Source organism: Mobula hypostoma, chromosome 11 (genome assembly GCF_963921235.1).
Source record: "Mobula hypostoma chromosome 11, sMobHyp1.1, whole genome shotgun sequence".
Lineage (NCBI taxonomy): Eukaryota > Metazoa > Chordata > Chondrichthyes > Myliobatiformes > Myliobatidae > Mobula > Mobula hypostoma.
The window spans coordinates 297,711-324,036 of NC_086107.1; the positions used below are offsets into that span (position 1 = coordinate 297,711).

The following is a 26,326-nucleotide window of genomic DNA, read 5'->3' on the forward strand; positions in this document are numbered from 1 at the left end:
AAGCTTGAGCATGTAGATATTAAGAAAGTGGATGTGCTAGAGCTTTTGGAACGCTTCATGTTGGATAAGTCTCTGGGACCGGATGAGATGTACCCCAGGCTACCGTGGGAGGAGATTGCTGAGCCTCTGGCGATGATCGTTGCATCATCAATGGGGATGGGGGAGGTTTTGGGGGGTTGCAGAAGAAAGGGAGTAGAGATAACCCAGGAAATTATAGACCAGTGAGTCTTACTTCAGTGGTTGGTAAGTTGATGGAAAAGATCCAGAGATGCAGGATCTATGAACATCTGGAGAGGCATAATATGATTGGGAATAGTCAGCATGGCTTTGTCAAAGGCAGGTTGTGCCTTACAAGCCTGGTTGAATTTTTGAGGATGTGACTAAGCACGTTGATGAAGGTAGAGCAGTAGATGTAATGTATATGAATTTCAGCAAGCCATTTGATAAGGAACTCCATGCAAGGTTTATTGAGAAAGTAAGGAGGCATGGGATCCAAGGGGACATTGCTTTGTGGATCCAGAACTGGCTTGCACACAGAAGGCATAGAGTAGTTGTAGATGGGTCATATTCTGCATGGAGGTCGGTGACCAGGTTGACTCTGTGGTTAAGAAGGCATACTGTGCATTGGCCTTCATCAACTGTGGGACTGAGTTTAAGAGCCAAGAGGTAATGTTACAGCTATATCGGGCCCTGGTCAGACCCTACTTGGAGAACTGTGCTCAGTTCTGGTCACCTCACTACAGAAAGGGTGAGAGGTGACCTGATAGAGGTGTATAAGATGATGAGAGGCACTGATCGTGTGGATAGTCAGAGGCTTTTTCCCAGGGCTGAAATGACTATCACAAGAGGGCACAGTTTTAAGGTACTTGGAGGTAGGTACAGAAGAGATGTCAGGTGTAAGTTTTTGTTTTGTTTGTTTGTTTTTTTTTTAAACGCAGAGAATGGTGAGTGTGTGGAATGGGCTGTCGGTGACGGTGGTGGGGGCGGATACAATAGGGTCTTTTAAGAGACTCCAGGATAGGTACATGGAGCTTAGAAAAATAGAGAGCTATGGGTAACCCTAGGTAATTTCTAAAGTAGGTGTTTGGCACAGCTTTGTGGGCTGAAGGGCCTGTACTGTGCTGTAGATTTTCTGCTTCAATGTTTCTACGGTCTACAGTACACCAAAAACTAACTGTTCATTCCAACATTTTGACATCCCATGGATTCTCTCTCGCTCACGAACAAGGGACAGACAGATATCACTCTTTCCACAGCAAGAGGGGGGAACAAACAGTTGCTGTTTCGATGTTATAGTCAGTCTGAAGCATCACTTTTTATTTTGAGTTCACCAACTCAAGAACTGGCAGCAAACTAGTGGTGTTCCATAGGGGTCTGTGTTGGGATTACTTCTTAGTTATAAATCCATAATTTGGATGAAGGAACCGATGGCTCTGTGGCCACGTTTACGGACAATACACAGGTAGTGGAAAGCCAGATAGTTTTAAGGAAGCCAGAAGGGTACAGAAGGACTTAGGCAGATTAGGAGAATAGGCAAAGAAATGGCAGATGGAACACAGTGTCGGGAAGTGTATGGTCATGCACTTTGGGAGAAGAAATGGACTATTTTCTGCATGGAGAGAAATTCCAAAATCTGAGGTGCAAAGGGAATTGGGAGACCTCATGCAGAATTCCCTGAAGGTTAATTTGCAGGTTGAATTGGTGGTGAGGAAGGCCACAGAAAAGTACACATCTTCAGTCCAACCAGTTCATGCCGAACCACTTAAACAGCCTAATCTCATCGACCTGCACTGGGACCATAGCCCTCCATTTCCCCACTACCCATGTACCTTCCAAACTTCTCTGAAATGTTGAAATCCAGCTTGCATGCAAAACTTGCAATGGCAGCTCATTCCATACTGTCACAACCCTCAGAATGAAGTTTCCCCTCATGATCCCTTTAAACTTTTTACCTTTCACCCTTAACCCTTGACCTCTGATTGTAGTCCCACCCAACATTAGTGGAAAAAGCCTGCTTGCATCTACTCTATCTATACCCTCATAATTTTGTATACCTCTATCAAATCTCCTCTCAATCTTACACATTCTGAAAAATAAAGTCCTAACAGATTCAATCTTTCCTTATAACTCAGGTCCTCCAGGCCCGGCAACATCCTTGTAAATTTTCTCATCCATCTTTCCTGTGGTAGGTGACCAAAATTGCACACAATTAGGCCTCACCAATGTCTTATGCAACTTCAACATAACATTCCATCTCCTGTACCCAATACTTTGATTTATGAAGGCCAATGTGCCAAAAGCTTTCATTACGATCCTTTCTACCTGTGACACCACTTTCAACGTATTATGGACCTGTATTCTCAGATCCTTTTGTTCAACCACGCTCCTCAGTGTCCTATTGCTCACTGTGTAAGACCTGCTCTGGTTGATTCTACTGAAGTGTAACATCTTGCACTTGTTTGCATTAAATTCCATCTGCTTTCTTTCAAGCTAGTCCAGATCCCACTGAAAGCCACGACAGCCTTCCTTGCAGTCCACTACACCCCTAACCTTGTAGTCATCCACAAAGCTGCTGATCTGAAAAACCACATTATCATCCAGATCATTGATTTTGATGACAAATAACAACAGACCCAGCACCGATCCCTGCAACAGTCCACTAGTCACAGGCCTCCAGTCAGAGAGATAACCATCTACTACCACTCTCTGGTTTCTCCCACAAAGCCAATGTCTAATCCCGTTTACTACCTCATTCTGAATGCTGAGTGGCTGAACCTTCCTGACCAACCTCCCATGTGGGACCTTGTCAGATGCCTTGCTAAACTCCATGTAGACCACATCCACTGCCTTATCTTCATCAATTTTCCCAGTAACTTCCTCAAAAAAAATCTATAAGATTGGTTAAACAAGACCTACCACACACAAAGCCATGCTGACTATCCTTAATCATTCCTTGTGTATCCAAATATTTACATATCTGGTCCCTCAGAATACCTTCCAATAACATTCCCATTACTGATGTCAGGCTCACCAGCCTGTAGTTTCCTGGATTATTTTCTTGAACAGAGTCTATAGGAGTGAGGCAAAGCAACAGCAGCTTCATGCACCCTATACGCATTTCAAAGGAGGAGGTGTTTGCTGTCCTGAGATAAATTAAGTGGATAAATCCCTCGGGCCTGACAAGGTGTTCTCTCGGACCCTGTGAGAGGCAAGTGCAGAAATTGCCGGGGACCTAGCCAAGGTACTTAAATTGTCCTTAGCGATAGAGTTCCAGTCAGTATTTGGAAAGTTAAAATCACTTACTACAACTACGTTATGTTTCTTCCGACAGTCTGCGGTCTCTCTGCAAGTTTGTTCTTCTAAATAACTTGTACTGTTGGATGGTCTGTATTATAACCATATAACCATTACAGCACGGAAACAGGCCATCTCAGCCCTTCTAGTCCGTGCCGAAAGCTTACTCTCACCTAGTCCCACTGACCTGCACTCAGCCCATAACCCTCCATTCCTTTCCTGTCCATATATCTATGCAATTTAACCTTAAACGACAACATCGAACTTGCCTCAACCACTTCTGCTGGAAGCTCGTTCCACACAGCTACCACTCTTTGAGTAAAGAAGATCTTCCTCATGTTACCCCTAAACTTTTGCCCTTTAACTCTCAACTCATGTCCTCTTGTTTGAATCTCCCCCACTCTCATTGGAAAAAGCCTATCCACATCAACTCTATCTATCCCCCTCAAAATTTTAAATACCTCTATCAAGTCCCCCCTCAACCTCCTACGCTCCAAAGAATAAAGACCCAACTTGTTCAACCTTTCTCTGTAACTCAGGTGATGAAACTCAGGTAACATTCTAGTAAATGTTCTCTGTACTCTATTTTGTTGACATCTTTCCTATAATTCAGTGACCAGAACTGTACACAATACTCCAAATTTGGCCTCACCAATGCCTTGTACAATTTCAACATTGCATCCCAACTCCTATACTCAATTGTCTGATTTATAATATAGTCTGTATTATAGCCCCATTAATGTGGTCATACCCTTGTTATTTCTCAGTCCCACCCATAAAGAGAGGACTGCAATATAAAAGCCAGTAATGCTGAAGCTTTATAAAGCACTGGTAAGGCCTCAGTTCAAATATTGCGAGCAGTATGGGGCCTATTATCTTTGAAAGGATGTGCTGACATTGGACAGGGTTCAAAAGAGGTTCACAAAAATGATTCCGGGATTGAAAGGCTTGCCATGTGAGGAGCATTTGATGGCTCTGGGCCTCTACTGACTGGAATTCAGAAGAATGAGGTGTGTCCTCATTGAAACCTACCGAATGTTGAAAGGCCTTGATATAGTGGACGTGGAGAGGATGCTGCCTCTGGTGTGGGGATCAAAGACCAGAGGATACAGCCTCAGAATAGAAGGGTGTCCTTTTAGAACAGAGATGAGAAGGAATCTCTTTAGCCAGAGTGGTGAATCTGAGGAATTCATTGCCACAGGTGTCTGTGGCGGCCCAAGTCTTCATATACACTTAAGGCAGAGTTTGATAGATTCTTGATTAGTAGGGGCATGTAGGGATATGGAGAGATGGCAGGAGGGTGTCACTGAGAGGGGAAATAGATCAGGCATGATGAATTAGCGGAGCAGACTTTATGGACCAAATGGAGGTTGGTGACTAGTGGTGTTCCACAAGAATCTGTTCTGGGGCCCTTTGTGATTTTTATAAAAAACATGGATAAGGAAGTGGAAGGGTGGGTTTGTAAGTTTGCAGATGACATGAATATTGGAGGAGTTGTGCATAGTGTAGAAGGTTAAGGAGTATTTTACATCCATCTTCACTTTGGAAGACACCAGCAGGATGGCAGAGATTTGAGTGTCAGGGGACACAACTGAAGTAGTTGCCATTACTATGGTGAAGGCGCTTGGGAAACTGAAAAGTCTGAAGGTAGATAAGCCACCTGCACCAGATAGACTACACCACAGAGTTCTGAAAGAGGCAACTGAAGAGATTGTGGAGGTATTTGTAATCATCAAGAATCGCTAGATTCTGGAATGGTTCCGGAGGACTGAAGATCAAAAAGACAGGCAGGAAGGCAAAGGTGGTGCTGTGGCTCTGTTGGTAAGAGATGGAATTACATATTCAGAAAGAGTTGACATAGAGTCAAAGAATGTTGAATCTTTGTGGGTGGAGTTAAGAAACTGCAAGGGTAAAAAAACCATAATGGGAATCATATATAGGCCTCCAGATAGTAGCCAAGATATAGGATTGAGATTGCAAGGGGAGCTGGAAAAGGCATGCAATAAGAGTAATGACATAATTGTAATGAGGGACTTTTATAAGCAAAGGAATTGGGAAAATTGCATTGGTGTTGGATTGCAAGAGATGGGATTTCTTGAATGCACACAAGATGGCTTTTTAAAGCAGCTTGTGCTTGAGCCTACTCGGGGAAGGCCATCTTAGATCTGGTGTTGCGTAATAACCCAGGTCTTATTAGGGAGTTTAATGTAAATGAACCCTTAGGAGCCAGTGATCATAATACGATTGAATTCATACTGCAATTTCAGAGGGAGAAGGACAAGTCACATGTATCAGTATTGTAACGGAGTAAAGGAAATTACAGAGGCATGAGAGAGACACTTACCCAGGTAGATTGGAGGAGGGTACTGGTGGGATGATGGCAGAGCAGAGATGGCTGAAGTTTCTGGGAATAGTTCTCAAGGTACAGGATAGATATGTCCCACAGAAGAAGTTCTCAAATGGCAGGGCAAGGCAACCATGTCTGACAAGGCATGTTAAGGATTGCATAAAAGCCAAGGAAAATGCATATAAGGTAGCAAAAGTAAGTGGGAAGTTGGTGATTAGAAAGCTTTTAAAATCCATCAAAAGGCAACTAAAGAAAAACTGTAAGGGAAAAGATGAAATATGAGGGTAAACTAGCCAATAATATAAAGCATTTTAACAAAAGTTTTTTTAGTTATATAAAGAGTAAAGGGGAGGTGAGAGTTGACATTGGGCCACTGGAAAATGATGCTGGTGAGGTAGTAATGGGGGATGATGGGAATTTTGCATTAGTCTTCACCGTGGAAGACACTAGCAGTGTGCCAGAGGTCCGTGAGTGTCACAGAGCAGGAGTGAGTGCCATTGCTATTACAAAGGAAAAAGTGCTAAGCAAACTGAAACTTCTTAAGGTGGATAAGTCACATGGACCAGATGGACTATGTCCAGAGAGGATGCTGAAGAGATAATGGATGCATTGATCATGACCTTTCAAGAGTCACTGGATTCTGGCATAGTCCCGGAAGACTGGATGATTGCAAATGTCACTCCACTCTTTAAGAAGGGAGCAAGGCAAAAGAAAGGAAATGATAGGCCAGTTAGCTTAACGTCAGTGTTGCAGTCTATTAGTAAGGATGAGGTTTCAAGGTACTTAGAGACTAATGATAAAATAATTCAGAGTTAGCATGATTTCTGTAAAGGGAAATCTTGCCTGACAAATCTGTTAGAGTTCTTCGAGGAAGTAACAAGCAGGGTGGACAAAGGAGAGTCAGTTACTTGGATTTTCAGAAGACACTTGATAAGACGCCACACAAGGCTGCTTACGAAGATAAAATCCTATGGCGTTACAGGAAAGATATTGGCATGGATAGAGGAATGGCTGACAGGCAGGAAGCAGTGAGTGGGAATAAATGAGGCTTTTTATTTGGTTGGCTGCCTGTGACTAGTGGTGTTCCTTACGGAGTCAGTATTGGGGCCACTACTTTTCACATCGTTTGTCAGTGATTTGGATAATGGAATTGTTGGCTTTATCGCAAAGTTTGCAGATGATACAAAGATAGGTGGATGGGTAGAGAGTGCTGAGGAAGCAATGCGATTGCAGCAGAACTCAGACAAATTGGAAGAATAGGTGGCAGATGAAATACAGTGTTGGGAAATGTATGATAATACACCTTGGCGAAAGGAACAATAGTGCAGACTTAGGAGCGCTTGTTCAAGAGATCTAGAAGGTTACTTTACAGTTGAGTCTGTGGTTAAGGTGGCAAATGCAATGTTGGCATTTATTTCAAGGGGAATAGAATATAAAAATAAGGAGATAATGCTGAGGCTTTATAAGACGCTAGTCAGGCAGCACTTGAAGTATTGTCAACAATTTTGGGCCCCATATCTCAGCAAGGACATGTTGGGCGGGCGAAGTTAAGATGACACTGAACGGTGACTCTTTTGCTTGCATCTTCGGAAACAGCTTTATTTCTATCTTTGATGTCTCTTTTTTCACCTTTTCAGGATGTGCGGGGTTCTTTTGAAGACTCTGACCCGGAGTTACACTCTGACTTTGGTTCTTTGCAGCAATGGGACCCGCTCTCAGGGCCTCATGAGCAGCCACTCTTTGATATCCCAAGGGCACGGCCTGGAAGATGAGCCCAACTTCAGGGTTCCAGGATTTCAGGATTTGGTGGCTCTGGAGATGTGCTGATTCTAGCCGGTGCCCCAGACTGAGGCATCACGGGAGAACACGGAACACCAGGAGCAGCGGGTTGGCTGCCGGGGGTGTGTCCCCAGAGATCCGAGCCTTTTTGATGCTGACTCTCCAAGCACAGAGCTCAGAAAAAGCGACTCAACAGACTTAACATCGTACATCAGTGAGTGCTTGTTACGTCTCCCCTCTCGTTGTGAAACAGGAACACCTCTTTTCCCCTTGTTATGGAGAGAGCCTGTGGCATGTTGAATTATCGGGAGAATGAGTAGTTTTTGTGGTACTGCAAGTTTGTGTCTTTATTGATGCTTTGCTGCAAGCTTTAGCGCTTGGCGGAGAGTGCTAATGCTTTTTTTGCTGAGGGGGTGGTGGGGGGGTCATTGCCTTGCTGCTGTTTGTGCTTGGGGGGTTGGGGGTTGGGGGGCTTTGGGGTTCTAACATTGTAACTGCTATTCATTCTTTGGGGTACTCGTCCGTTTTCGTGGATGTTTGCGAAGAAAAATAATTTCAGAATATATATTGTATACCTTTCTCTGACATTAAATACACCTATTGAAGCCTATTGCCATTGGAGAGACTCCAGAGGAGTTTCACAAGGATGATTCTGGAAATGAAGGGGTTAACATATGAAGAGCGTTTGGCAGCTTTGGGCCTGTACTCACTGGAATTTAGAAGAATGCGGGGGGATCTCATTGAAACCTACCGAATGTTGAAAGGACTAGATAGAATGGATCTGGAGAGGATGCTTCCTGTGGTGGGGGTATCCAGAACTAGAGGGCACAGCCTCAAAACTGAGGGGGCGACCTTTTAGAACAGAGGTAAGGAGGAATTTATTTTAGCCAGAGAGTGGTGAATCTGTGGAATGCTCTGCCACAGACTGCGGTGGGGGCCAAGTCCGTGAGTATATTTAAGGTGGAAGTTGATCATTTCCTGATTGGTCAGGGTATCAAAGGGTATGGCAAGAATGCATGTGTATGGGGCTGAGTGGGATCTAGGATCAGCCAGGATGGAATAGCAGAGTAGACTCCATGGGCTGAATGGCCTAATTCTGCTCCCATGTTTCATGGCCTTATGGACTGGAAAATTGCTAACGTCACTCCAATCTTTAAGGTAGGGAGGCAGAAGAAAGCAAATAATCGGCCAGTTAGCCTGACCACAGTGGTTGGGAAAATGTTGAGAGTCCATTTTTTACGGGTTAAGTTTCGGGGTACTTGGAGCACATGATAAAATAGGCCAAAGTCACCATGGTTTCCTTAAGGGGAAACCTTTCCTGACAAGTCTGTTGGAATTCTTTAAGGAAATAATAGGCAGGATGGACAAAGGAGAATCACTGGATGTTGTTCACTTGTACTTTCAGAAGGCCTTTCATAAGGTGCCACAGATGAGGCTACTTAACAAGTCCCCAAGGCATACAGGAAAGATACTAGCATGGATACAAGATTGGCTGACTGGCAGGAGGGAATGACTGGTAATAAAGGGAGCATTTTCCGATTAACTGCTGGAGATTAATGATGTTCCACCTGGGTCAATATTGGGACCGATTCATTTTATCTTATAAGTTAATGATACGGGTGATGGAATTGACGATTTTGTGGCCATGGTTGTGGAGGATGTGAAGATAGGTAGAGGGGCAGGCAGTGTTGAGGAAGCAGGGAGTCTACAAAAAGACTTGGACAGATTAGGGGAATGGGCAAAGAAGTGGCAAATGGAATAGAAAGTTGGAAAGTGTATGGTCATGCACTATGATAGAAGGAATAAAGGCGTAGACTATTTATTAATGGGGGAGAAAGTTCAGAAATCTGGTGTAAAGGGACCATCAGCAGGATTCCCGAAAGGTTAACTTGCAGCTTGAGTCAGTGGCAAGGAAGGTAAAAGCAATGTTGACATTCATTTCCAGAGCACTAGAATACAAGAGCAAGGATGTAATGCTGAGGCTTTATAAGGCATTGGTGAAATCGCACTTGGAGTATTGAGAGCAGATTTAGGCTTCTTATCCAAGAAAAGTGAGGAGGCTCGCAAGAATGATTTCTGGAATGAAAAGGTTAATGTAAGGCAAGGAGGAGCACTTGATGGCTCTGGGCCTATACCTCGCTGGAGTTTAGAAAAATGGGGGGGGGGGTGTGGAGGGTGAGGGGAATCTCATTGAAATCTATTGAATATAGAACAGAGATGAAGAGGAATTTCTTTAGCCAAGGGCTGGTGATCCTGTGGAATGCATTGCCATAGATGACTGTGGAGTCCAAGTCATTTGTTATATTTAAGCCGGAGGTTGATAGTCAGGGCATCAAAGGTTACAGGGAGAAGACAGGCGAATATGGTTGAGAGGGATAATAAAGCAGTCTTGATGGAATAGCAGAGGAGACTTTAGAAGCAAAATCAGAATCAGGTTTATCATCACCAGCATGTGATGTGAAATGTGTTAACCTAGTGGCAGCAGTACGATGCAGTACATAATATAGAAGAAAAAAAACAGTAATAATAATAATTAAATCTTATTCCGTATACTTTATACAGAATACATATTGAATAGATTAAAAATCATGCAAAAAACAGAAATACTATACATTTTTTAAAAAGTGAAGTGGTGTCCAAGGGTTCAATGTCCATTTAGGAATTGGATGGCAGAGGGGAAGGATTTGATGGGCCAAGTAGCCTAATTCTGCTCTGATACCTTACAGTCCAAGTGTGAAGTAATACATTTTGGAAAGTTGAGCTGGAAGGCAGAATAGAGAGTTAATGGCAGGGTTCTCAGCACTGAAGGAACAGGAGGGATCTTGGGTCAATGTCCGTAGTTTCCTCAAAGTCATGGTGCAAGTTGATAGGGTGGTTAAGAAGGTGTATGGAGTGTTTATTGAGTTCAAGAGCTGTGAGATAATATTGTGGCTCTATAAAACCCTGCATAGACCACATTTGGAATATTGTGTTCAGTTCAGTTCACCTCAATACAGGAAGAATTGGGAAGCCTTAAACAGGATGCAGAGCAGGTTTACTAGGATGCTGCCTGGATCTGAGAGTATTTCCTATGAGGAAAGCTTAAGTAAGCTAGGGCTGTTTTCATTGGAGTGAGGGAGGATGAGAGAGTGGAAATGGCTAATACGAGGAGACATCATCTTAAGATGATTGGAGGAAAGTATAGGGAGGATCTAGAGGTAATAAATTTTTACACTGAGTAGCAACTGTATGGAAAGATGGTGGTAGAGGAAGGTACATTAGGAGCATTTAAGAGACTCCTAGATAGGTACGTGAATGATAGAAAAAGAGGCCCACGTAGGAGGAAAGGATTGGATTGATCTTTAGAGCAGGTTAAAACATTGGCACAGGATTGTGGGCTGAAGGCTCTGTACTGTGCTGTAGAGTCCTATGTACCATGACTCTCAGTGATGAGAACGATTGCAGGCTTACCCGGTCCACTCTCTTCTCCAGGAAACCCAGTAGTATTTCCACAGCATCCATGTTCATTCCCAGATACTCGACAGAGCTAGGCTGCACTTGGGCCAACAGCAGGACGTCCAGACACTCCAGGGGCAGGTTACCCAGCAGGTTCACTGTGTGGCTGCAGACATAACGAGTCAGGAACACCATCCGCCACCCCACATCTAAACTGTGCCACCCCAATGTCCAAGACCACTCGTCTCACCTGCCTCCTGTTGTCCCAACCACTCCCCACCAATATCCAGCCCACTCACCCCACTGGCCCCCAACGCTCATCCCGTTGTTCCACACTGTCCCCCCCTCCCCAGTATCCAACTCTGCTCGTCCCGCCAACCCCCAACGCTCATCCTGTTGTCCCACAAACCCCTCCCCCTCCCCAGTGTCCAGTACCCCTCATCCCACTAGCCCTCAAAATTTATCCTGTTGTTCCACACCCTCCCCCTCCCCAATGTCCAGTACCCCTCATCCCGCCGGCCCCCAGTGTTCATCCTGTTGTTCCACACCCTCCCCCCTCCCCAGTGGCCATTCCCCTCAATAATTAGTATACTGTACCATTTGTGGGGCTGGCCTACCATGGTGGGGGACTGCACCAACTGTGTCTCTGACATTGAGCCTGGTGCTGTGGCTTAAAAGGCAAAAGGTGGGGGTGGGTGGAAAGAGGAGGACTGCAGTAGTGACAAGTGATTCCACAGTCTGAGGAGTAGACACGATAGAGTCACCTGGATGGTACATTGCCTCCAAGGTGCAAGGGTCAGGGACATCCTGGATTGGGTCCTCGATATTCTAAATGGGGAGGGTGAGCAGCCAGAAGTCTTGGTACATATTGGCACCATATGTACAAAGGAAAGGTGAGGAGGGACGGAAAAAAGAACTTCGGGCGCCAGGTAGAAAGCTGAAAAACAGGACCTCCAGGGTAGCAATTTCTAGATTGCTGCCTGTGCCACACACCAGTGAGGGTAAGAATAGGATGATTTGCCAGTTATAAGCTCCATCAGCTCCATCATGGGCACTAGCCTCCACTGTATCCAGGACACCTTCAAGGAGCAATGCCTCAAAAAGGTGGAATCCATCGTTAAGAACTCCCATCACCCAGGACATCCCCTCTTCTCACTGGAGGTACAGAAGCCTGAAGGCACTCACTCAATGACTGAAGGATGGGCAGTTTGTACACAAGTAGATGCAGTGTATAGCGAGACTGTCAGGAAGGTCAGGCAGGTGACTGGGGCAAAATTACGTAGTGGGATGGGTTGCAGTGTAACGGGGGACACAATTGAAAAGGGTGATGAATGCAGGACTGAAGGAGTTATATTTGAATGCACACAGTGCACGGAATAAAGCTGTGTGTATTACTGAATCATGGCTGAAAGAAGATTATAGTTCAGAGCTTAACATCCAAGGATACAAATTGTATTGAAAGGACAGGCAGTTAGGCAGAGGGGGAGGGATGGCTCTGTTGGTTAAAAATGAATCAAATTATTAGAAAGGTTTAACCAATTTCCCCCGGGATCAATAAAGTATGACTATGACTATGATATAGGATCCTTGTGGGTAGAGCTAAGAAACTGCACTGATAAAGACCCTGATTGGAGTTATACACAGGCCACCGAACAGTAGCCAGAATGTATGATATAAATTACTAATCCCCCTCCCACCACTTATCCCTGCAAGCGACACAAATTCTACACATGCCCCTACACCTCCTCCCTCACCTCCATTCAGGGTGCCAAATAGTCCTTCCAGGTGAGGCAACACGTCACCAGTGAATCTGCCCAGGTCGTCTATCGTTTCCAGTGCACCCAATGCAGCCTCCTCTACATTGTTGAGACCCATCGCAAATTGGCAGACCGCTTTGTCGAGCTATCTGCTCTATTTGCCAAAACTGGTATTTCCTGGTGGTCAAACATTTTAATTCTGGTTCCCTTTCCCATTCTAACATGGTCCATGGCCTCCTTTTGTGCTAAGATGGGGCAATCCTTAGGGTGGAGGAGCAACACCTTATTTTCCGCCTGGGTAACCTCTAACCTGATGGCATGAACAGCAATTTCTCCTTTTGTTAAAAAAATTCTCTCCTCCTCTTCTATTCCCCACTCTGGCCTCTTACCACATCTTACCTGCCTAGAGCTTTCCCCTCCTCTTTCCCTTTCTCCTATGGTCCACTCTCTTCTCCTATTAGATTCCTCCTTATCCAGCCCTTTACCTTTCCCATCCAAGCAAAACACATCAAAGTTGCTGGTGAATGCAGCAGGCCAGGCAGCATCTCCAGGAAGAGGTACAGTCGATGTTTCAGGCCGAGACCCTTCGTCAGGACTAACTGAAGGAAGAGTGAGTAAGGGATTTGAAAGTTGGAGGGGGAGGGCGAGATCCAAAATGATAGGAGAAGACAGGAGGGGGAGGGATATCATTTTGGATCTCCCACTCCCCCTCCCACTTTCAAATCTCTTACTAGCTCTTCCTTCAGTTAGTTCTGACGAAGGGTCTTGGCCCGAAACATCGACTGTACCTCTTCCTAGAGATGCTGCCTGGCCTGCTGTGTTCACCAGCAACTTTGATGTGTGTTACTTGAATTTCCAGCATCTGCAGAATTCCTCGTGTTGACTGTATTCCATCTGCCACTTTTTTGCACATTCTTCCAATTTGTCTAAGTCCTGCTGCAATCACATTGCTTCCTCAGCACTACCTACCCCTGCACCTATCTTCATATCATGCACAAACTTTGCCACAAAGCCATGAATTCCATTATCTAAATCATTGACAAACAATGTGAAAAGTAGTGGTCCTAATACTGATCCCTGAGGAACACCACTAGTCACAGGCAGCCAACCAGAAAAGGCCCCCTTTATTCCCACTCGCTGCCTCCTGCCTGTCAGCCATTCCTCTATCCGTGCCAGTAACTTTCCGGAACACCATAGGACTTTATCTTGTTAAGCAGCCTCACGTGTAGCCCCTTATCAAATGCCTTCCGAAAATCCAAGTAAGTGACATCCACTGCCTCTCCTTTGTCCACCCTGCTTGTTACTTCCTTGAAGGACTTTAACAGATTTGTCAGGTAAGATTTCCCTTTACAGAAACCATGCTAACTTTGACTACCCCACACCCACACCCTAACAGTGCTCTCACAAAGTCCCACACTGATTGTCCCACTGCTCAGAAACAGTTTCTTCCCCTCTGCCACCCGACTTCTGAATGGACATTGAACCCAAAAACGCCGACCTGACTACTTTTTAATTTTTTATTTCTTTTGCACAACTTTATATATTTACCGTAATTCATTTTTTCTCTATTATGGATTGTATTGAACTGCTGCCACAAAGTCAAATTTCATAACACATGCCGGTGATATTAAACTTGATTCTGACTCCCCCCACTAATGCCCCACAGGTGACAGCAGGAGGGTGAGGGGACGGAAGGGGTGCAGTCTTGGGTGAGGGAGTTCCGAGGGGCAGGAGGAGAGATGATCAGTGGGTATGGTTAGTTGTGGGGGTGCTCGGGGAAGGTTTGCAAGCGGCAGGGGTTAGGGTGAGCGGGTGAGGGGAGGGTTAGGGTGATGAGAGCTGGGGTTGGCAAGGGGAAGCAGGGTGTTAGGTAATTACGGACCTGGTAGCAACCCCACCCCCTACCTGTGCAGCTCCTCGGTCCGATCCTCCCCATCCGCCTTGGTCATCAGGCAGTGCCGCAGGATGGCTGCCAGGCGACGGTACAGAGCTGCGTCCTCCTATCAGGAAAGGAATTGGGGTAAACGTCTGCAGCACCAGGACTGACCGTGAGAAACGCCAGGACTGACTGTAACACCAGGACTGACCGTGAGAAACGCCAGGACTGACCGTAACACCAGGACTGACCGTGAGAAATGCCAGGACTGACCGTAACACCAGGACTGACCGTGAGAAACGCCAGGACTGACCGTAACACCAGGACTGACCGTGAGAAATGCCAGGACTGACCATAACACCAGGACTGACCGTAACGCCAGAACTGACCGTGAGAAACGCCAGGACTGACCGTGAGAAACGCCAGGACTGACCGTAACACCAGGACTGACCGTGAGAAACGCCAGGACTGACCGTGAGAAACGCCAGGACTGACCGTGAGAAATGCCAGGACTGACTGTAACACCAGGACTGACCGTGAGAAACGCCAGGACTGACTGTAACACCAGGACTGACCGTGAGAAACGCCAGGACTGACCGTAACACCAGGACTGACCGTGAGAAACGCCAGGACTGACCATAACACCAGGACTGACCGTAACGCCAGAACTGACCGTGAGAAACGCCAGGACTGACCGTAACACCAGGACTGACCGTGAGAAACGCCAGGACTGACCGTGAGAAATGCCAGGACTGACCGTAACACCAGGACTGACCGTGAGAAACGCCAGGACTGACCGTAACGCCGGGACTGACCGTGAGAAACGCCAGGACTGACCGTGAGAAACTCCAGGACTGACCGTAACACCAGGACTGACCGTGAGAAATGCCAGGACTGACCGTGAGAAACTCCAGGACTGACCGTAACACCAGGACTGACCGTGAGAAACGCCAGGACTGACCGCAACATCAGTGTTGGTTAGGCACCAGGGGTGCTCACAGCACCGGGACCGAGTGTGGGAGTGACCACAGCACCAGGGCAGGCTGTCACACTGATTACAACACTGGGCTGCCCACAGCTCTAGGACTGACCACAGGGCTGACTGTAACACCAGCACTGACCTTATGGGCAGGTCAGACCAGAACACTGACGACTGCCAGGGCTGGCCGCAGTACTGAGATTGACGGCCATGATCGCCACAAAGAAATCATCCACACAGTGAGCTTTTCAGTGGGAGCCATCATCACTGAGGGAAGGTCAGGCCCTGAATTGCCAGCCAGTGGTGTAGTGGCATCAGTACCAGATTTTAAGGCAAATGGTCCGGAGTTCAAATCTGGCCGGTTCCTTGCACACCTTCCATCCATGCTGGGTTGAGCATTGAGCTCGCAACTCAGCTTCGTTAAAAAACAGACAACAAACAGGAAATGGCAAAAGCTGCCCGATGCGCGAAAAGAAATAATTAACATTTCCCTCCTTTCATCTTCTCGAGACGCAGAGGGGTGTCAGCAGGCAGCTTGTGGATGATTCCACCGTCACGGATCTGGCAAGGATTGTTGCGGAAGTCCACTCCTTTTATGAGGCTCTATTCTCATGGGACCCGTGTAGTGAGGATGCACACAGGGCTCTGTGGGAGGACTTGCCAAGGGTTAGCCTCGGGGGTGATGGCTACCTTTGGTGGAGCTGCCCAGTGCCCTCACCCATCTACTGAGAGGCAGGATCCCGAGACGAGATGGGTTGACTGTGGGGTTTTTCCGGGCCTTCCGGGACATCCTACAGCTGATTACGTGAGGGTATTGGGGGAGAGCAAGACAACGGGTGAGATTCCCCTTTCTCGGCCCAGAGTAGTTGTAGCCTGCTGACAAAGAAGATCTCCTTTGTCTGAGAAATCGCCTCACTGATCTTTGCCCGGGCAATAGCTAATCATCTGGCTCAAGGGGTCCAGCCTGGTCCGTCCTAAATGGTCTGGGAGCAGTCCATCCAGGACAATATGCACCTTGTCCAGGATCTGATTCACTTGTACCGGATGGCAGGTCTGTCAGACGCCTTTCTCTCACTTCACTAAGAATTGGGTTTGACAGGTGGACCACAAGTTCCTTTTTGGGACTCTGTGAGTGCTCGGGTTTGGGCCACAACCCACATCTGACCACAGCACATTGCTGCAGAGTGCTTTGTTAAGGTTAATGGGTCCTTGACAGCGCCTTTGTGTATCAGGGGCTGGGGGTGGGGGGGCGGGGGGGTGCACGTGTCAGGAATGCCCCAAGTCGGGGTAGTAGTTCTTTCTTTGCATGAAGCCATTCCTGTCTTCTCCGCAAGAGGTTAACGATTTTGGTTCTACACGAACCAGACGTGGAGGTCATCCTTTTAGCTTACGCCTATGACTTCCCCGTCACAGTCACCAAACCTGTTGACTTGCAGAGGATGCGAGACTGCCAGCAGGTCTTCTCGGCTGCGCCCTCTGCAGGGGTCAACTGGGCAAAGTGTGCTGGCGTTTTGGTGGGTCAGTGGCAGCTGGATTCCTACAGGAGGGGTTGAGACCCTTTGCGTGGAGCACCACACACCTCCTTTATTTGGGTGTCTACCTGAGCTCGACGGAGGAGACCTGGCCAGTGAACTGGCGAATCTGGAGATCTCTGCCCAGCTGGGATGCTGGTCGTGCGATCACATATCAGGGATGGGCATTAGTTATAAATCCGCTGGTCACCTCCATGGTACACGGCTTCCAGCTGACAGCATCAGCCACACTGCTTTAAGGGAACTGCCTCGGTTTTGCTGAGAGCTGATGAGGATATCAGGTCTAGTCTCGTCTGGACAGGGTGCTTCAGCGCCAGGGGAGGTGGTGTTCTGGCTGTGCGGGGGCTGGCCCCCTCCCATCGCTGTGTGTGTCATGGGGGTTCGGGTAAGCGGAGGGGATATGGCTACACCTGATGGGCCGGAAGTGCTCACACTCAGTCCTCAGGATACCACAGGGGAGACACCCACAGGTACACCCACCGTGTCCTCCTGTGACGCTCCAAACTGTTTCTTGCATGGGCTGCTCTCGTACACCTCTCACTTCATTGCCCTCATCCGCCAACCAGCCTCACCTTGGCGGTCTGCTTTACCGTCTGGCAGCGGAGGAGGTCCCCAGTGGAAATTTCATTATGCAGGGGTCCTTCCCCTGTACATTGGGGACCTGGGGTGGAAGGTGTTGGATGGGGCAGTAAGGGGTGTCAGGGAGGGGTCGCACCTCTGGTGGGGGAACATGTTGCATCCTTTTCAGGGCGGTCAGTCCACCTTTGGTCCCCACCTGGCACTCAGCTCTCACCTGTGGCTCCCCGTAGCTGTCTGCATGTGACAGCGGCCACACCCCGGGCAACGGCTTCGACAAGCCGGCTAAACCAAGTGAGGGTAGCCGACGGGTCTCAAACCCTCGGTGAGATAGGGAGTTGTCTATCCCAGCATGTGAAGACAGACTCCGGCGGATTGAGCGGACGAGACCAATGGAAGGTCCAACGGTCAAGAAGGCCGTCTCTGCAAGCGTTGTGGAACGTGTAGAGCAGGACAAGACACAGAAGACGTCCTGGTCATCCACTGCGCCTAGTCCCATCTCCAGCCGTCTAGACTGTCTTGCCACTGGATCCAGATGGGAATTGGGAAGAGAGAGTGAGACTGACGCTGCGCAACTCTCCCTCACTTAAATCCAAATCACGCGCTAGTCTCAACACCATCATTATGGTGTCGAGGACCTCATCGACGTTGACAATGGACGAACACAGGTTCACTGCCACCCCTGTCTATTCTGTGCCCTGGGGGGTGGGGGGGGTCAGTGTTCCACACTGACTTGAGTGTGAGAGGTTGCAGCCCCTGTCAGAGTGTCTGAAGGGGCTTCTGCTCAGGTTCTGGTTACACTTCAGCCCGCACTCTTCATACGCGGGCACCAGTACGAAAGGGGGGTAGGGCGTGAGGAGGATCTCCTGTGGGCATGGCGGGCGTAGGCAGCAGAAAGTTGAAGGCTCTGCTGGGAACGACTGCCTGCCCCTCTTCATGTCCAGCTGTCTTTGGAGAGGGAGCAGCCGGGGATTTCCTGTCTTATAGACAGTAGTAATCATATTTTAATTTGAATTATTCAGTCTTGTAAATACTCCATGTCTGTACTTTGTGTATTTGTTCTGTCAAGAAACTGTTATAGTTTTGTTAAAAATGGGGATGTCACCCAGTGAAGGCCACACTGTGGGAGGCAGGATATATCGGTGCCTGCTCTCAATGATGCTCCTGGAAGAACATTCCGGTGCATTGTTAATTAAACCACTAACTACAGGTGTGATGAATTTTACAATATTTACTGTTCACCACCCACCATCTCCTCGCCCTGGAAATATAAGCAAGAATCAGCCACTTGACCCCTCTAGTCTGTCCCATCCCTTAATGCAATAACAGCTGATCTGCCCAGGACTCACCCCTCTAGCCAATTCCACCATTCAAAATCTACCTCCCACCTTTTTAACCACATGGAACAATCCTACCTCCACAACCCTTGGGGGACAGGGAAAAACAGATACTTACCACTCCCTGGCAGAAATTCTCGCTCACCCCCATTTTAAATGAACACCCCTCACCTTGTCCCGCATTCGAGACTGTCCCATCAGTGCAGGCAACACAATGTCTACTCTGTCATTCCTAGGCTTTTGTGTTTCAGACAACCCACATCCCCCGAAATCGACAGATCCAGATTAATGTGTCTCTGACAGGAACTTGCTCACTGATTCACTGCTGCAACACCAACCCTCATGCACTCTTTCTTCAATAGGTAAGTGGGGCTGGGTGGGGAGAGGGGACAGAGGGCAGGAGGGATAGAGATAGGTGACAGAGGGTGGGGGATGGGTGGAGAGAGGGTGGGAGGGAGGGGATAGATGACAGAGGGCAGACAGGGCATGGGGAGGGTTGTGAGGGGGTGCAGAACAAGAGTGGAAAGGGAAATTGGGAGCAATGTGGGAGGGGACAGGCTGGGGAGAGGTGCAAGAGAGGTCAGAGGTTGGGGAGTGGTGCGACAGAAAATGTCAGGGTTTGGAAGAGCTGTAAGAGGTTGTGGAGGGTTGTAAGGGGTGAAAAAGGGGACAGAGGGTGGGGAGACGGGTGGGGTGTAAGAGGGACAGAGTGTGGGCAGGGTTGTAAGAAGAGATAGAGGGTGTGGTTGGTGGGAGAGCGGGGACATAGAGTGAGGAGGGGTGAGAGAAGGGAGGTGGGCAGGGGGAACAGAGGGAAGGGGTTGGGACAAACAAGATAATAACCTGGATTATTTCCTGAGCCATGTGCAAATTAGGCCAGGGTTAATCAGATCAGTGAGCTCAAAGAAAGTGGCTAGAAGTTGTGAAACATTAGTGCCGGTATTTTGGAAGGAGAGATGGAACGGACTCCATGTGAACCCCTGGCAAATTGAATAAGACGGTAAGATATTGCAGCAGAGTTAGGCCATCCAGCCCACTGAGTCTGCTCTGCCATTTCATCATGGCTGATTCACTTTCCTCCCTGCTCCAATCACCTGCTTTCCACAACCCCCCATCCCTTCACGCATGGCCAGCTTTGACCAATACCAGAAGTTTGAGAGGAGGGGTTTTCACTCAGGATAACTGCCGAGTAGAAAAAGGGAGCAGTGGGTTGTGGCAGCATAATAGAGCTTTGACCAGTGATCAATCTGCATTTGGGTTTGATTAGCAAGAGCAAATGATAGAAGATGGGGGCAAGCACAGTGGACATTGTCACATCAGCTGTCTTTTGTGTGCACAGTCAGACCGGAGATCTTGAGGCTTTAGCTCTGAGGCTTCAGTCAGAGAAATCAAAAAGAAAAGCTCTAGATTAAGTTTTTTCCCTTCCATTCTTTACACCTGCTCAGCTAGGACAGTTGAATGCTCCATTTGCGGGATGTGGGAAGGCAGGAAGATCTCCGGAGTGCCTGACCACTACAACTGCAAGAAGTGCATCCAGCTGCAGCTTCGAACAATCCGTGTTAAAAAGTTGGAACTGAACTCTGGATCATTCGGGAAACTGAAGGGGACTGATATCCTAGCGGGAAGGTTTGTTAATGCTGCATGGTGGGAATTAAATGAGAGTTACAGGGGAAAGTTACCAGAGTGGCAGAACAGATACTGGAGAGGTTGTGGAGACAGATGTTGATAAGACCTCAGCCAGAGTCCGGAATCTAAAGATTGAGGATGATGCAACCGGTGTCCTAAGCTGCATATATTTTATTGCAAGAAATAGTGTAGGAAAGGCAGATGTGTCAAGGCATACAACAACACCTGGAATTATAAGACTATGAGACATTGCAACAGATTTCGGCAATTTGACCCATCAAATCTGCTCTGCCATTCAATCATGGCTGATCCTTTTTTCCCCTCCTCAGCCCCACTCCCCAGCCTTCTCCCCGTAACCCTTAATGTTGTGTCCAATCAAGAACTGATCAAGCTTTGCTTTAATTACACCCAATGAACTGGTCTCCACAGCTGCCTGTGGTAATAAATTCTACAAAATCACCACGCTGTGGCGAAAGAAATTTCTCCGCATCTCTGCTTTGAGGGCTGCGCCCTCTTGTCCTAGACTCCCCCACCATGGGAAACATCCTTTCCACATCTACTGTCTAGGTCTTTCAAAATTCAGAAAGTTTCTATGAGATCCCTCTCATCCTTCTAAATTCCAGCGAGTACAGACCCAGAGCTATCAAATGTTCCTCGTATGATAAACCTTTCATTCTCAGAATCATCCTTGTAAAACTCTTCTGAACCCTGAGGAAACAAACTACACAATACGCAAGGTGAGGCCTCACCAGTGCCTTACAAAAGCCTCAGCATCACATCCCTGCTCTTGTATTCTAGACCTCTTGAAATGAATGCTAACATTGCATTTGCCTTCCTCACCACTGACTCAACCTGCAAGTTAACCTTTAGGGTGTTCTGCACAAGGACTCCCAAGTCCCTTTGCATCTCAGATTTTTGGATTTTCTCCCCATTTAGAAAATAGTCTGCACATTTATTTCTACTACCAAAGCGCATGGCCGTGCATTTTCTAACATTGTATTTCATTTGTTACTCTCTTGTCAAATCTCCTAATCTGTCCAAGTTCTTCTGCATCTGACCTGTTTCCTCAACACTACCTACCCCTCCACCAAACTTCGTATCATCTGCAAACTTGGCAACAATGCCATCTATTCCATCATCTAAGTCATTTATATACAGCATAAAAAGCAGTCCCAATACCGACCCCTACGGAACACCATTAGTCACTGGCAAACAAAAAAGTACTGTTATTTCCACTCACTGCCTCCTACCAATCAGCCAATGCTCTAACCACACCAGTCACTTTCCTGTAACACCATAGACTCACAGAAAAATAGAAACTTCAAAATCTACAGCACATTACAGGCACTTCGCCCCAAAATGTTGTGCCGACCATGTAACCCACTCAAGAGAATGCCTTGAATTTCTCTACCACATAGCCCTCTGTTTTTCTAAGCTCCATGTACCGAGCTAAGTGTCTCTTAAAAGACCCTATTGTATTCGCCTCTACCACCTTCCTTGGCAGTGCATTCCATACACCTACCACTCTCTGTATTAAAAACTTACTTCTGACATCTCCCTTGTACCTACTATCAAGCAGCTTACAACTATGCCCCCTCCTGTTAGCCATTCAGCCCTGGAAAAAAGCCTCTGACTATCCACACAATCAATGCCTCTCATCATCTTATACACCTCTATCGGGTCACCTCTCATCCTCCGTCGCTCCAAGGAGAAAAGGCCAAGTTCACTCAACCTAAGGCATGCTCTCCAGTCCAGACAACATCCTTGTAAATCTCCTCTGCACTCTCTCTATAGTATCCACATCCTTCTTGTAACGAGGTGACCGGAAATGAACACACTATTCCAAGTGGAGTTTGACCAAGGTCTTGTATAGTTGTAACATTACCTCACGGCTCTTGAACTCAGTCCCACGGTTGATGAATGCCAACACACAATACACCTTCTAAACAACACTGTCAACCTGTGCAGCATCTTTGAGTGTCCTATGGACACAGACCCTAAAATCTCGCTGATCCTCCACACTGCCAAGAACCTTACCATTAATATTATATTCTGTCTTCAAATTTGACCTACCAAAATGAACCACCTCACACTTATCTGGGTTGAACTCCATCTGACACTTCTCAGCCCAGTTCTGCATCCTACTGATGTCCCGCTATAACCTCTGACAACCCTCCACACTATCCACAACACCCCAACATTTGAGTCATCAGCAAACTTACTAACCCACCTTTCTACTTCTTCATCCAGGTCATTTATAAAAATCACAAAGAGGAGGGGTCCCAGAACAGATCCCTGTGGAACACCACTGGTCGCCGACCTCCGTGCAGAATACAAACTATCCACAACCACCTTTTGCCTTCTGTGTGCAAGCCAATTTTGTATCCACAAAGCAATACCCCCTTAGATTCCATGCCTCATTACTTTCTGAACAAGCCTTGCATGGGGAACCTTATCAAATACCTTAATGAAATCCATATACACGACAACCACTGCTCTACCTTCATCGATACGTTTTGTTACATCCTCAAAGAATTCAATCAGGTTTGTAAGGGAAGACCTGCCCTTCACAAAGCCTTGCTGACCATCCCTAATCAGATTATGTCTCTCCAAATGCTCATAAATCCTGCCTCTCAGGATCTTCTCCAACAACTTGCCCCACCACCAAAGAAAAACTCACTGGGTCGATAATTTCCTGGGTTATCTCTACTCCCTTTCTTGAACAAGGGAACAACGTTTGCAAACTTCCAATCATCTGGTGCTTCTGCCGTCCCTGCTGACGATGCAAAGATCATCGCTAGAAGCTCAGCAATCTCCTCCCTCACTTTCTACAGGAGCCTGGGGTACATCTCATCTGGTCCCGGCAACCTATCTAACTTAATACCTGTCAAAAGCCTCAGCACATCCTCTTCCTTAATATTTATACACTCAAGTGTTTCAATCCACTGCAAGTCATACCCACAATTGCCAATGTCGTTTTCCCTAATGAATACTGAAGCAAAGTATGCATTTAAGTACCTCCACTACCTCCTCCAGCTCCATACTCATTTCCACTTTGGCTCCTGATTGGTCCTATTCTCACACGGCTCATCCCCTTGCTCTTCACGTACTTGTGGAATGCCTTGGGGTTTTCCTTAATCCTGCTCACCAAGGCCTTCTCATGGCCCCTTCTAGCTCTCCTAATTTCATACTTGACCTCCCTTCTGGCACGCTTGTAATTTTCTAGAGCTCTAACAGTACCTAGTTTCTTGAACCTTTCATAAACTTTTCTTTTCTTCTTAACTAGATTTTCTACATCCTTTTCTACATCACCATGGTTCTTTTACCCTACCATCCTTTCCCTGCCTCAATGGAACATACTCATGCAGAACATCATGGAAATGTTCCCTGAACATTTGCCACATTGCTTCCATGCATTTCCCCAAGAACATCTGCTCCCAATTTATGTTCCCAAGTTCCTGCCTAATAGGATCATATTTCCCCCTACCCAAATTAAATGTTTTCCCAAATTGTCTGCTCCTATCCCTCTTCAGCACTATGATAAAAGAGACAGAGTTGTGATCACTACCTCCAAAATGCTCTCCCACCGAGCGACCTGACACCTGACCAGGTTCATTTCCCAATACCAGATCAAGTACAGCCTCTCCTCTGGTTGGCATATCTACATATTGTGTCAGGAAACCTTCCTGGACACACCTAACAAACTCCACCCCATCTAACCCCCTTGCTCTAAGAAGATGCCAGTCAATATTAGGAAAGTTAAAATCACCCATCACAACAACCCTATTATTATTGAACCGTTCCAGAACCTGTGTCCCTATCTGCTCCTCAATGTCCCTGTTACTATTGGGGTATCTATATAAAAAAAAACACTGAATTATTGCCTCCTTCCTGTTTCTGACTTCCACCCAACAATGACTCAGCAGACAATCTCTCCACAACTTCCACCTTTTCTGCAGCCTTGATACTAATCCTGATTAGCAGTGCCGCTCCCCCATCTCTTCTGCCTCCCTCCTTGTCCAATTGAAATACCTAAACCCTGGCACACTCAGCAGCCAATCTTGCCTCTGAGACATCCAAGCCTCTGTAATGGCTACAACATCATAGTTCCACATATTGATCCACACTCTAAGTTCATCCGCCCTGCTTATGATACTCCTTGAATTAAAATAGACACATCTCAAACCATCTGCTGAATGCTTCTTTGCTCTATCATTTGCCTATCCTTCCACATAAACTCCCTACGAGCTGTCACTACTCGTGCACCAACCATCCCATCATCTACTTCTTCACTTTGGTTCCCATCCCACTGCAAATCTAGTTTAAACTCTCCCAAAAGCATTAGCAAACCTCCCTCCCAGGATATTGGTTCCACTCAGTTCAGGTGCACTTATCTTAGTAAGCAGCCTCATCTATGGCGTCTTGTCAAAGGCCTTCTGAAAGTCCAAATATACAACATTCACTGCATCCCTTTACCTATCCTTCTTGTAGTCTCCTCAAAGAATTCCAACAGGTTTGTCAGGCAAGATTTTCCCTTAAGTAAATCATGCTAACATTGTCCTATCTTGTTCTGTGTCACCAAGTACTCCATATCCTCACCTTAACAATTGACTCCGACATCTTCCCAATGACTAACTGGTCTATAATTTCCCTTTGACTGCCTGCCTCCTTTCTTAAAGGGTAGAGTGCAAATTTCCAGTCCACTGGCACCAGGTCAGAGTCCAATGATTTCTGAAAGATGGTTACTAATACCTCCACAATTGCTACCGGTACCTCTTTCAGAACCCTAGGGTGCAGTTCATCTGGTCTGGATGACTTATGTACCCTTAGGTCTTTCAGCTTTTTGAGCATCTTCTCCCCTTGTAACAAAAACTGCATTTGTTTCTCTTCCCTCATGTCCTTCAACACCTGGCACACTGCTAGTGTCTTCCACAGTGAAGACTGATGCAAAATACTCATTTAGTTCATATCTCCTTGGCCCTTGCTATTATTTCTCCAGCCTCATTTTCTAGCAGTCCTTTATCTACTCTCATCTCTCATATTTATTTATTTATTTTGCTTGAAAAAGCTTTTATATTGTTTGTGAGCTTGCTTTCATATTTCATCTTTTCCCTCCAACTGATTCTTTCAGTTGCTCTGTAGATTTTAAAAGCTCCCCAATCCTGTCTTCCCACTAATTTTTGCTTTGTTATATGCTCTCTCTTTTGCTTTTACCTTTGCTTTGATTTCCCTTGTCAGCTATGGTTATATTATTTTGCCATTTGAGTATTTCTTTGTTTTTGGAATACATCTATCCAGCACCTTCATTTTTTCCCAGAAACTCACGCCATTACTGCTCTGCTGACATCCCTGCTTGTATCTCCTTCCAATATACTTCGGCCAACTCCTCTCTCATACCACTGTAATTTCCTTTACTCCACTGAAATACTGCTCCATCAGACTCTGCTTTCTCCCTATCAAATTTCAAGTTGAACACAATCATATTGTGATCATTGCCTCTTGAGATAAAAAGCTTCTCGTAAGTATTCAACAAATTCACTCTCAAGATCCATTTCCAACCTGATTTTCCCAATCAATCTGCATGTTAAAATCTCCGATGACTACCATAACATTGCCCTTTTGACTCACCTCTTCTATTTCCTGTTGTAATCTGTGGTCCACCTCCCAGCCACTGTTGGGAGGCCTGTATATAACTGCCATCAGGGTCCTTTTACCCTTGTAGTTTTCTAATTCAATCCACAAGGATTCAACATTTTCTAATCCTATGTCACACCTTTTTACTGATTTG

The 26,326-nt window shown here is 46.6% G+C and overlaps 1 protein-coding gene across 2 annotated transcripts in view; it reads right to left on the reverse strand.

Moving 5' to 3' along the window:
- The window catches only part of ric8a (RIC8 guanine nucleotide exchange factor A), a 67,536-nt gene that overhangs the window by 20,051 nt on the left and 21,159 nt on the right, over positions 1–26,326 (reverse strand). For both annotated transcript variants that reach the window (XM_063061539.1, XM_063061538.1), the window contains 2 exons: positions 14,518–14,612; positions 10,871–11,021 (listed from right to left, as the gene is read on the reverse strand). In XM_063061539.1, the coding sequence (XP_062917609.1) occupies positions 10,871–11,021; positions 14,518–14,612 (246 nt within the window). The remainder of the gene's footprint in view (positions 1–10,870; positions 11,022–14,517; positions 14,613–26,326) is intronic.